Source organism: Lipophrys pholis (genome assembly GCF_963383615.2).
Source record: "Lipophrys pholis genome assembly, chromosome: 1".
In the NCBI taxonomy this organism is placed as follows: domain Eukaryota; kingdom Metazoa; phylum Chordata; class Actinopteri; order Blenniiformes; family Blenniidae; genus Lipophrys; species Lipophrys pholis.
The window spans coordinates 43,370,977-43,383,406 of NC_137635.1; the positions used below are offsets into that span (position 1 = coordinate 43,370,977).

At 42.1% G+C, this 12,430-nt stretch overlaps 2 protein-coding genes across 5 annotated transcripts; one reads left to right on the forward strand and one right to left on the reverse strand.

Moving 5' to 3' along the window:
- On the forward strand, positions 1–4,577 carry LOC308113236 (putative ferric-chelate reductase 1). The gene is made up of 7 exons (XM_080469307.1): positions 1–82; positions 742–846; positions 1,502–1,708; positions 2,249–2,353; positions 3,400–3,541; positions 3,631–3,780; positions 4,096–4,577. Exons 2-7 carry the CDS (start codon positions 748–750, stop codon positions 4,146–4,148), a joined length of 756 nt encoding a protein of 251 aa, XP_080325433.1. The 5' UTR covers positions 1–82; positions 742–747; the 3' UTR covers positions 4,149–4,577.
- A 1,468-nt stretch (positions 4,578–6,045) lies between these two features.
- LOC308113244 (heterogeneous nuclear ribonucleoprotein C) lies at positions 6,046–12,245 on the reverse strand. 4 transcript variants are annotated; one of them, XM_080469320.1, is made up of 9 exons: positions 12,097–12,245; positions 10,002–10,115; positions 8,542–8,810; positions 8,355–8,427; positions 8,092–8,142; positions 7,831–7,994; positions 7,251–7,364; positions 6,868–7,037; positions 6,046–6,606 (listed from the first exon to the last, which is right to left on the reverse strand). In XM_080469320.1, the coding sequence occupies exons 2-9, from the start codon at positions 10,004–10,006 to the stop codon at positions 6,505–6,507; spliced, it is 948 nt and encodes a 315-aa protein (XP_080325446.1). In that variant the 5' UTR covers positions 10,007–10,115; positions 12,097–12,245; the 3' UTR covers positions 6,046–6,504. The 4 variants fall into 4 exon arrangements, with proteins under 4 accessions (XP_080325446.1, XP_080325447.1, XP_080325444.1 ...); XM_080469321.1 differs by having other exon boundaries at positions 11,482–12,219; XM_080469318.1 differs by having other exon boundaries at positions 6,048–6,606; positions 6,868–7,040; positions 12,097–12,222.
- Positions 12,246–12,430: the final 185 nt, after the last annotated feature.

The following is a 12,430-nucleotide window of genomic DNA, read 5'->3' on the forward strand; positions in this document are numbered from 1 at the left end:
GCACAACTCAAGCTGAGAGAGAAGAGCGCGCCCGGCTGATAAACACTCACCTCCAGCTCACCTAACCACACAGCTTCAAATAGTGAGTACTAACTTTGCCTGTAAACATCTGCATTCCTGCGATTGAACCAGATGTGTCATCTGACCAGAATTCAAGTCCAACTTTGTTGTAATGACGTGACACTGAATGACTGACACATAGAAGAGTTGTGATCATTACAGGAAGGCCGAGTTCATACATCCGATGAGAAAATGTTTCTTTCCCAAAACACACAAGATTTGAACACATAGGTTGAGCAGAATAGATTTAAATTAAAGAGGAAACGCCGAAAGAACCGTTTAGTTTATGGGTCTTCCCATGAGGAGTTGGCTTGTTCTCACTGAGTGAATGTGAGGTTTTTTTTTCCAACTTTCTTTTGAAAACTAATGTGATGAAGTGAGAAATTCTGAGAGACTTTATAAAAACAAGTCAAAGACAAATATAAACGTATAAATGCACGTATCGAGTGTCAATCTAAATTTGATCAATCTAAATTGTTCCATGCAGAGTTTCACAATCGATTTATAACGAGAAAATAAAGCAAAACAAGCAATGGGGTTTTTTTAATCAATCCAAGTTACTTCCTTTATTGATTATCTTGTCATTTAAAGAATGTACTCAGACATGGAGGTTTAGTTCTAACTAATTCAGTTGATGACAAACGTCTGTGATTTGTAACTTTCCCTGTTGATAACTCCCAGGTAAGAATGGAGCGAGGACTGATCCTGCTGATCGCCACGGTCATGGTTTTCCTGACATCGGGTGTCCGAGGAACTTCTCACTTGTCCTTTGATAATAGTACACAGGTTAGTTTTCGTTCACGCTGATGGTCTCGTTATGTTATGACCTTATTAGTTGAGGATAGAAACACACATTTTTCCAAAAAGCGTTGATTCACTTTCTAAAACATACATTTGAATTTGATTGTCGGTGTATTCATCATTTTAGCTCATGAGTCATGAAAATCAACAATTAATGACTGCAAAACATTCGAATTTGTTTTCATTATGAGTACAGTTACTTTAACCACACAACTGTCCATTTTTAAAACTAATCTTAAAAGCCATTTTTATTTCTTGGCTTTTAACCCAGCTTGAGACTCTGCTCCTGTCTCTATTGCTGCCATGGTATTGTTTTTATCGCCTTGTTCTTTTTTGAATTTATTGTTTGCACTAATTTCTTATTGAGGTTTTTATGTTTAATTATGTTTTTAAAGTGCTGTATACTGTAGACAAGGATGTTTTATGAAACAAATTGAAAATTACAAAACAAAAAGGAATCAGTGACGCGCAATAGAGTTACAAACGTTTCATTCAGTGGATTTATTTCTTCATTTTCCTTGTGTTGGCTAAGTTAACTATTACTAGGAGTTCATTGTAGTACATGTAGTATTGCAGTATAACTAAAGAAGCTATTAAACGTGTAAACTGAAAGGCTTGCGGTGCGTCTCGCGTCTTCCAGGTGAACATCACGCGCGCAGGCTGCGGGGACACAAAGCTGTGTGTTGAGATGCCGGTTGGCTGCGACCCTGCAGGAAACACCGACTGCCTGTTCACATCCATCAGCGCCACCCCACTGATGCCCCCCAACGGTACCGACCTGTCCGTGGAGCTGAGTGGAAGCTCTCCCGGGTACATCGCACTGGGACTGACCGCCCAGTCTTCTGTGGTGAGACACACAAAAACAACAACAGCTGACAAACGACTTCAGAGCGGTCAAACGTTTCCCCCTGCGATCTCCGGCGCCTCCTCGATCGGGCCACCGGATGTCCCGGTGGGACACACTCCTTATGCGCCATTTCTATCAAATGAGATATTTGGAGCCTTGAAATGAACAAAATCACATATATTTGATTATTTGACACCGTAACCTGGACTTCCCTACTTTGTCTAAAGACAAAGTAATCCGCGTGGAGGTAAGAGCGCCAATATGTTGCAATCATCTGAAAAGCTTTCCCAAAGCCTGAACTATTTGACAACTTGACAGTCACACAAAAGCCGTCATTCATAAGCGGACGAGGAAACATTTTCAATGACATCAACCAAACAAGAAAGGCTGGAAACTTGACCTTTGTTTCCACTATCATGGTGCTTTATTTATTCACTGGTGATGTTTACAGTAACGCTTTGTGAGGTTCAATGTTTTGGTCTTATCTCAACGTTCCAACCTCTCACCACATCTTCTTTTTTTTTTTTTTTCCTTCTTCAGGGAACTTCCTTGTTTTTCTTCTGTGCTCAGGACAATGGGACCTTCTTCTTTCGAACAATGTTAAGAAACAACACCAACAACACGACTTTCGTTCCAGTCGAGACGGTAAAGTTGAACTCTGTTTCATCACCTTTACACCTCTTAATTTCTCACTGGGACATTGGGGAGAATGGCGTCGTCACAGTTTTTACTCAATTGTGAGTTCATCGTTATCCGAAGCATGTTTGAGTAGTCATTCCTACATTACACTGAAGTTTAAGGCGCTGGCTTGAAATGTGTACCACTCATTTTCCAATGCCCGGTGACCAAGGGGTAATTAACTATCTAATAAACTATAATTAACTTACTGAATATATATTTGTTGTTTAACTTCACCTGAGGATTGCCTTCATCATGACATGCGGTGGGGCCAGGCCGTTGTTCGTGTTCTGTGGGAAGTTTCTGCCCATGTTCCCTTTATGAGAAATGACAGGAAGTAAGAGTAATTTGACCACGCAGAACTTGTAACAACCAACCACAATGAGGATGTGACTGACAAACTCCAGCTGAGAAACTAGTTGGCGAGATAATAGATATCTAAAATCATGGCTTTCTTCTCACACTCTGTAAGATTAGCAATCATTTTGTAATAAACCCACTGTGTAAAAGAGATCTAGATAGATGTTCAGCACATAAAGGTAGAAGAAAGATGCATCAAAACCATCCAAAACGGGCTCCCTCTGGTTTGCCACCTCAAAAGTGCTTGAAGGAGAAAAGAAAAAAAAAAAGAAAACTGCATAGTGACGCTGTGTCCAGGGAAACTGCGTCATCACAATCTAGTATTCAGGGTGCAACAAACAAGCAGAGCAGTTTTATTTGAAAAAGGTTGCTTCAGTTTACCGACAAATTCAATCCAGTTTGGTCGATTCATAGTGGTTCAGTCTGTGACGTGGTCTCACGGCACCTGAGCCAAAGACGGCGGATTGACGGGCGTCAGAGGTGCCACATACACACAGATTATATATAAAGGATGGATGGAGAAATTCCCCCAATATTCAACATCTCTTGTGTCTTTCGTAGATTTCTTTTCACCAATTAGAAGTTTTTATATTATTTTATTTGTTATTCTCTGGCTGCTGTGTCTAACTTCATGTCGCATCCCCCCTTTTCAGATAGTGACGGGCATACGGAGCTCATTGAATGGGAGCTTAATCCAGTGTGAGTTCACCGTGCCCCGTGCAAACGCCACCAGCACCAGGAACAGTGACGCCGGCACCTTTGCTGTCATCGTCGCGTCCGGAATGACAAATGGAAGTATGTGCAATGGCAGGAAGAGCAGAATGCAGTGGAACTGTTTTACTGACACCATCAATCACTGACGTTAATGACGCTTCCCTCCCCAGCTATGATCATGAGTCCTTCGACCATCTTTGAGAGTCCTCGTATGACTATCCCCGGGGCCGTCGCAAACGTTTCTACAACACCAACACCCGCCATGAACATGACAACTATGATGACAACATCCGGGGTCAGCAGCTTCTTCACCCCTCATGGTACGCATGTTTCTTCTTCATTTTTAGACTTTGAGCTTTACAGATGAAATCAGCAACATTTGTTATTTCTATTTTCCACATGCACACATTTTGACTTTTAGTCAACCTCAAATTATTTTAATATGATACAAATGAAGTTTTTCAGCGCGGCCTGTTGTTCCTGCTTGGCTTTGCTTTGCTTTGTGTGTGCGTGTGCGTGTGTGTGTGTGTTTTTAACCAGTGTAACTCATAAATAAATAGCTGCGTCCTCTTTAATATCATTGAAGTTACACATGAAGTTTCTGAAAAATGCTTTTGATGTCTTTTCCCTGGCAGCTCTGCTGCTCCCGCTGAGTGTCCTCGCACTGTTTGCCCTGAAGACCGTCTGAGACGCTTCCACGGAGACACAATGAAGTTTTACATCCCGAGACAAATAGAGTGTCAAAACCTAAGTTTCAATTAGATTAAATTTTTTTTTTTTTAATTCTTACAAATGTTTCACCAGTTTTTTTACTCTGTCTTTATGCATTGTTGTTGAGTTGCTGGGCAAATTTGCAGTGTAAAAGACACACACACACACACACACACACACACACACACACACACACACACACACACACACACACACACACACACACACGCACCTTAATATTTAAAGTTTGAAGGAAACTGAGCCAGTTGTGGCAGTGAAGTGAAAAACAGCCATCGTCTTGGACAAGAAGCTCAGGATGGTTGCTGTGATTTGAATTTGTAATGTTGATGTACTTTAGTTGTGTATACTTTCATGTGAGATTAATAATAAAACTATATTCACATCACCCCGTCTTGATATGGATTGTGAGAAACTTATTGATCAGCTATGACATCATGATTACCTGCTGAAGAGCAAAGTGTGACACACCGACGCCCCTCCATTAAAATCTCCACGAACGTCTGCAGCGACAGTCGCTCCTGGCAGATCGCACCACCCACTTCATTCCCCACATGCTCAAATGAGCCTCAGCTGCCCTTTCCTGCCACTTTTGATTCGATAACGACCACTACAGATTGGTGACCGCTCTCATTATCATGAACTCCTTAGTACCCTCACTCTGTTACTTCACAGATGCTCAGATGAGGAAAACTAATCAGGCAGAACTACAACCCACCGATTCTCCTGATTGATGAGAGAAAAAGGTCAAATATTGCTCCATACCTGAATTTCTTTGTTTTGTTTTATGTAATTCAGTGGTTTGCAAACTAAGCAAGCTTCTTAAGAAAAACAAAGAAAGTCTTTTGGGTGAGTTTTCAGCCTATGCAGAATTTATATATTTAATATTTGTGGTGTTCAAGTATCTTTAGTGCCTTTTTCCACCTTCACGATTTACCTCTACAAAAACAAAAACAAAACCTACACACACAGCCATAGCTCTAGTTAAAACTGCATGCTTGAGGAACAACGGGTACACGAGACAAGAATTGCAGAAATATGGTTAGTTAACCCGTCACTGTTGTTATGGCGGATCACTTGTACTCCGATCAGTGACGCCGTTGCTGTGGGACAGACATCGGTGTGCTCTCAGGCCTTTTAACAGGAGAAAAAGACATTTTCTGGTATTTTGGATAAACCGCAATCCTGTTGAGCAAGTCGTCATGGATATAAAATGGATTTCATTTTTCATTAAACACCTCAAAACCTGTCCACATGCAGCTCAATGACATAAAAATCACTTGAAGTTCTCAAACGGTAATAAAAAAACTAAGCAATTGTTACCCAGAGAAACCACTTTACAATTCAGCCCAGAGGCAAGTAAAGGACCTCAGCATGTAACAATCATTAAAGCACGTACTTGTATAAGCATCAATGTTTAACTACTTCCTTATTGAAATGTTTAACTTCTGACAGGATCTTTTGAATCTGCAATGTTTCCACTAACTCACCTTGGGTACTCAAAAACTGTTAGGATGTGGATTAAAAGAAAGGCTTGCATCATTAACCTCGAGATTCAAGAAACCGGTATTCTCTGTTGACATTAAATTACATGAAAGTGTGAATGGAGCTTGTTAAAGTTCATGAGGGGGCAACGGCAGGGTAAAACTTGGGAGAGGCCATCAGTCCATTACAGGACTAAGAGTCTCCACTTGATCGTGTTTACAAAGTTTAAAATTTTGAGTTTCCCCATCTTTAAGTTAATCCCTAGTAACAGTAGTTACTATGAGAAGTAGTGGTAAAGTAATCTGTGGTTGAGGGAACTGCACTGTCCCAATAAAACTACATTGTTTGAAACAAACCCACCAAAACAAAGAGTGATTTTAATATTTTATTGCAATTTATTCCTTTACAGTTGAACCAAAGAGTATAAAAAACTGACATTAAAACAGACACGAGAACAAACGAACCCACTGATGAGAAAAGTACACGCACTGAACTTAAAAACAATGGTTGTCTTGAGCTGAATCGCTGTCCTCACATTAAGACATGTCCGTCGAGCTGTCGTCTCTGAGAACATCAACGTTCCTGCCTCCTCTCGCAGACCAGTAAAAACACAAGCCCACCCCCTACTGCTAGTTATTCCTGTTACTGTGACACTGGCAGAGATAAACCGATTAGAGCAGATTTAGGATGTGAGGACTGAGTGTTTGTGCACCATGCTTGTGTGTGTGTGTGTGTGTCTGCGTTTCTATCTACAACATGAGTGTTAAAACAGGAGTCCAAGTTCCTACAGGAAGCTGCAAGAAAGCTGCATGCGTCGCCGTGATCCGCATCTACGAGTCTTCGTCACCGTTGACACTGTCGCCGTCGTCGTCCCCTTCCACGTGCTCTCCTTCCTCCTCTTCGTCCTCCTCCTCCCTCTCTTGACTCTTCACCTGTAAGAGCACGTTAGGACTTAATCATGGCAGCAGATCAAGTGGTGGAGCTAAAATGAACCAAATTCAAGTTGATGGTTTTTTTTTTTTTTTTACTTTATTACAACTAGATCTTCAGTCTGTAGCTACAAGCATTCACATTATGTTCCTCGGGTGGAACCATTGGTGCACTTTGCTTTATAGAGACAGCTAGCACTTTTAGCAGCACCCTCTGCTGGCCAGTGTTAGAAACTACATTAAAAGAAGATCCACATCTCTCACCTCTTCCTCCTCCAGCAGGTCTCCCTCCTCCTCATCTTCCTCCTCCTCCTCCTCTTCATCAGAGTCGTTCATGTCCTGGCTCTCCCGGTCTCTCTTCAAGCCGTCGTCCTTCTTGTTACTCGGGTGTGGAGGTGAGGTCACTTCTCCTGGCTCCGTCTTCGAGCTCTTAACTTCTGTCCAAAATGGTGTCACATTAGTCACTGTTTTGTTTTAATAGAGGATAAAAGTGTTATTCATGGAGGGATTATGGAAGATAATGCTTAATAGCACGTCAGGAGACAGTTTTGCTTCAGCAGATTTCAGTTTCATCTAAAAAAAACTGGGACACTTGATGAATTTGATGTCCATCACCTTGATTAAGAAAAAACAAGTTTCCCTCGTACCCGACTTCTTGCTGTGGTCCTTCTCCATGCGCTCCAGATTCTCCAGCAGGTCGTCCACTTTGCTTTTGATCTGGGTCAGTTCTCGTTTGATGGTCTGAAGCTCATCCACTTTCACTGCAGTAAACAGAGAGCGAGGCTTTGTGAGTTTCTACGCACTAAAATGAGATACTTCCACGTTTTCACGACAGACCCTAGCTCCAGCTGTGACGGATGGTTGGCTTCATCCATGCCAGGTTTAAGAAATCCTCTGGTCGTTATTGACAGTGACGTAGCCTCATTTCACATGTTTGTGTTAAAATGAGCCCCGGTACAATTGTTACATTAATGTGGGCTGTTTGTGGAAGTGTGAACGCTGCCAACTGCACCCTGGAGCAGAAAACAATTAAGCTTAAAGAAATCACGGTATGCTTATAAATCTACTCCGGTGTTGTTAGATTAAAGTCTGTCTGAAGGGAGAACGGAGCACAGACCAAACCCAGGACACAATATATCTTTCGGTCGAATGTTAAAACCACATCCGAGAGCAGATTTTTCTTCTTTAGTTCCTTCCAGCTCACCGCGCCACGAGGGAGACACTCACTGGTTTTGGATGAAGTCCTCTGGCTGCTCTTGGACGTAGAGAAGCTGCTCTTGGTTCGCCGGCTGCTTCCTCCGCTCAGGCTGACCCGGGGGCGCTTGGATGGGATCACCGCCCGTGAAAGAGGGGGAGGGGGAGCGGGCACACGGGACGGGTACGAGTACATTCTGGTACCAAACAGTGGGAACAGAGTGAATAACAAGTCTTTTAGGAGACGCCACCCTGATGCTTGAAGGCCATTGAATTCTGTGACACTTTTCTTACCTGTCGTAATAATCTCTCTGGAAATCGTAGTCCAGATCAAAGGAGGAACTGCTGTTGAGTTTAAAAAAACAAAACAGAGATGTCAGGAAGTCTGACAGCCACACTTTGATTTTCCAGTTCTGCTGTAGGTCAAGCGATTTTTACCAACAGTTCATTTCCTGGTAACATTGTTAACTATCTACTCTGCAGCTTCTTTTTTTTTTTTTTTTTTTCTTCCCTCTAAGACAACAATGGTTCCAATTGTAACTTTGCTGCTGACTAACCTGTACATGTCTCCAGCAGAGCGTTTAGTGGTTTTGGACCGGTGTGGCTTCGGTTCACCAGCCAAGTTGATGTCTGAGAAAAGATTAAAATGTTGAAAGCAAATTTAAATGCCAGTTTTAATAAGGCAACCAAAACAATCAAAAAAAATTAATCTGAGGATTTCATGTAAAATGTTTCAGTACTCACCAAGCACTTGTCCGACAATCATCCGCCCGTCCTCGCCTCCCACGGCAGAGCGGGCGTTCCTCTCATTGGCGTACTGAACGAAGGCATAGCCTTTGTGGACAGAGCAGCCTACAATTTTGCCGTACTTGGAGAAGATGGCCTCGACGTCGGCCTTGGTGACCAGCAGGGTGTTGAGGTTTCCGATGAAGACCCGGGAGTTGAGAGAGCGCGGGTCGGTCTTGTTGGTGACGTTGCTGCTGGCCATCAGGCTGGAGGTGGAGGGTGAACGACTGGCAAAAAGACAGACGCACACATAGACATACATTTCCCAGATTTAGTGGCAAAATCTGAAAAGCTGCTCCTGCTGCCGACGCCTGCAAGTCAGGACACTGTCTAAGAAAAACATCTAGGGGGATATAGATTTACAAACAAAAGACAGAAACCCAACTGTGCCTAACATTCACTGTTTTGATTATTTCCTTCCAGGTTGAAAAATACTCAAGTCAAAAATGAATATTCAAAAACGGGCAATTAAATGACATCAGAAGCCTGAAATCTACCAAGATCACAAGCAATCAGATAGTAAACTATGCAGGGCTGATACCAAACTAATCATTGTAGTTCAATACCTAATGACATAAAAATACACATTACATTCACAGAGTTTAATCTAAGAGTGCAGATACTCCTGAATTGAGGAAAAAGTGAAATATGAATGTGAACTGTGGTGTGATGTTCTCACTGTAAAGTAACAGTGCTCGGATGCCTCTGCTAGAAAACAGCTGAGCGTGAAGTCACTAAAATAGGCATTTGTCAGAATTATCTGTTTTATCTCAAGACTACTATCGCAACACACATCCGTCACCCTGCCTTAAGAGCTGATGTTGATCAGAAGATGCAGGTAGATTGTTCAAAGTGTCAAAGTGAATGCATTGCAGTTATTTCACAATCAAACCAGGTGAACTTCTTTTTAATCTTAGGAGGAGCCTAAAGGATTAGACAGTGAACCAATGACTTCAAGTGATGGGACAACTTCCTGTTAACCTGGTTGAACGTCACCAACTATATATGACAGTCATGTGGAACCAAGACTTTAGTGACATTTATAACAGTACATACCACAGGTTTTTCCCCAGGCTAAAGTTTGCTACGTTTTTTGAATGATTAGGATTTGTCTGGGTTTTTTTTAAACATTGATAATATAACATTTTGAGGTGGTCTGTTGGTGCTTTCTGTGCCATGGGAGCTATGAAATGCAACCAAGTGTGTGTGGTTTTGTTTTACAGGATTTTTCAGGAGAAGAGCAATCATTAAGTGTTTATGTGGAGCACACCAACACCTAATCTATGAAGCCTGTTTGCTGTGAAGCCTAGAGCCTCCCGTGTGAGTTTATACAAATGAAATAAACATGAAAACATCAGCGGAATTGATAGTAACCCCCCCGCCCAGCTGTCTGGTGGGGTTTAACATTCATCACTCACTCCATAGCGTCTGTGTGCAGGGTGGTCGTCTGTCTGAAGTTTGACACTGTGGGCTGGGTTCAGTTCAGTTTGGGCTGGTGTCTCGACCTTCACCTTCGCCCCTCTCGATTTATACTGAGGTGACAGAAAACACACCTCAGTCAAACTGAGCAGGGTTATGTTGTACCAAGTCTTACCTGGTAGGAATGCGTGCAGGAGTCAGTGGGGAGGCAAACATATTACCCACACAGCTCAACAAAAGAAAAGGAGCCGTGGGATCTTGAAGGTTACAACTAGGCCTCAACGTTCGCCTGTGATTATTAGTAATCTGGAGCGGTTAAGTATATAAGCTGGGTGCAGTGCCAAAATAACAGAAACACTGTATTCATCGAACAACAATTTATCTCGGGTTGGCTCAACTGTTTCAGTGTGTGCCAATTACCAGTTTCTTTTAAAATGTACTATCTGCAGGTCTATTTAATTCATAAGCTCGAAAACTAAAACTTCTTACATGTCAGACTGGTTCATGTGACCATTTGAGGAAAAATAAGTTTAGAGGTGGGACATTAACAGACAATGGTATTTGGTGCATGTGCGTGGTGCTGCGCATAGTCTAAACAAACATTTATTGAAAACAAATCTTGCATGTGGGTGGAGGTGGGGATCGCTTACATCATCAAGAAACAAGTGTGCTACATCACTACACAGAACTGACATTACAACCTCTGAATAGAATTTGAAGCAAACGCGTCTCGCCCTCATTTCAATTAACTTTAAAAAAAAAATCAGCAAGAGTTGAACCATCAGCATTACAGAAAAGCTCATTCGTCAAACAACACTGAGTTGTCATGAATTAAAGTGTGAAAGGTGTTAATTTGACAAATAACCGAGAAGAAACCCAGCAAGACAATAATTACTTGTCCTACAGACAGTACGGTGGCGTTATTTTAAAGCATTTTGTTTGTCTATATTATATAGATACAAATTATGAATTGTGAAGGACAAGGAGTCATCTGGAGGAAAGAGTGATTCCATATTTATAAAGATTTAACATCTTACAAACATGTCTTGTCATATAATCAGATGATGATAGTGGACATATAGCGTGTGGAAACAATACTGAGAAGGTAAATCTCCCATTGATGCGTTTGATTGTGTTTTCTTCACTGCTGTGGGGGAATCATGAGTGTCTGTGGCCCAGGAGTGATTGTAAAAGCGTGATCTGATTCTGATACACAAACAGGCATAATACTCTTTCATGTGAAACGTTTAATCAGGAGTGTGTTTAGCAGCGTTATGCAACATGAAACCACTGGCAGTCCAAAGCTTCCAAAATCAGAAGGAAAAAAAAAAAAAAAACCACTTCGTAAATGGAGGGCGAAAAAAAAAATATAAAAATCACGAAGAAAATCTACTCCACAAAAAACACCAACTGTCCAGGCCAGAAAACTGAAGCGTAAGGATTATCCGAAAAAGAGGGGAAAAAAAAAATAAAAATTACCTAAACCATCCACAACACACGCCGACAGCGCAACCTGCTGGCATCGGTTTGATACACAGGCCTTGCGCCAGCCTCGGAAGCCCAAAGCCGGCTAGCATTGCGAAACGCTAGCCAACCACCACATTCAAAAGCAGGGAAAATACACCAACGTCAGACCAGTTCCTCATTTCCTCGCAAAAAGAAAAACAAAGCCTGCAAAATTCTGATAAATTGGCCGTCGATATTCTGCAATCAACCGGGGACGTGAGGATGACGCTGCGGCTACCACATCAACGCTGTTAGCTTCGCGCTAACGTTAGCTGGCCGGCGGAGCCAAAAACAAATCAGTCCCATCAAAGAAAAGTCTTCACAATAAACACTACAAAAATCAAGCTAGGCACACTTGCAGAAAAATGTAAAACTGTAGCTAGAATGCATCCAAAGCGTCGTGTTTCTAAACCAGCGTGTGCGCTTTATTGAAGGGAGGGAAGGGGGGGGTGAGCTAGCTACCTCAGCTAGCCAGCACATTACGTCCACTCGCAAAATAGAGGAAAAAAAAAAAAAGCGTAGAAAAAATCCAAAAACAAAAGAAAAAGGAAGGAAAAAATGAAAAATGTCTGGTAACAAAATACTCACCACGACCTGTACGAGCAAAATGTCTTGGTTTGGATAAAATCTGTGAAATAGTTACTTAGGTCGTCCTTTTACAACACGAGCGATTCGCCCCCCTCTGAGTCGCGAGCGAGCTTTCTTTTAGCTTCCGAGCTAACGTAACGGGCGATGGCGCAGTCCTCTTCGGGAGCGCTGGTTTTGTAGCAGAGAGTCGCCTAAAAGGGCGGGGTTAGTAGCAGAAGGCTCACACAAGGGCCGGGCATTCACCGGTGTGACTCGGTGACTATAACATACAGAGTTGTTGTCTTTGAAAATCTGAACGCCGAAATAATCTGATCTATCGCATTTGAAGAGTATT

What these genes read in the sequence shown, in the direction of transcription:
- LOC308113236 (XM_080469307.1), top strand. Translation starts at nt 748, where the DNA reads ATGGAGCGAGGACTGATCCTGCTGATCGCCACGGTCATGGTTTTCCTG. An exon ending in CCTTTGATAATAGTACACAG is followed by an intron (nt 847 to 1,501) that starts GTTAGTTTTCGT and finishes CGCGTCTTCCAG; the next exon opens with GTGAACATCACGCGCGCAGG. An exon ending in TGACCGCCCAGTCTTCTGTG is followed by an intron (nt 1,709 to 2,248) that starts GTGAGACACACA and finishes TTCCTTCTTCAG; the next exon opens with GGAACTTCCTTGTTTTTCTT.
- LOC308113244 (XM_080469318.1), bottom strand. An exon ending in GAGGACTTCATCCAAAACCA is followed by an intron (nt 7,365 to 7,830) that starts GTGAGTGTCTCC and finishes TGTTTACTGCAG; the next exon opens with TGAAAGTGGATGAGCTTCAG. An exon ending in GGACCACAGCAAGAAGTCGG is followed by an intron (nt 7,041 to 7,250) that starts GTACGAGGGAAA and finishes CATTTTGGACAG; the next exon opens with AAGTTAAGAGCTCGAAGACG.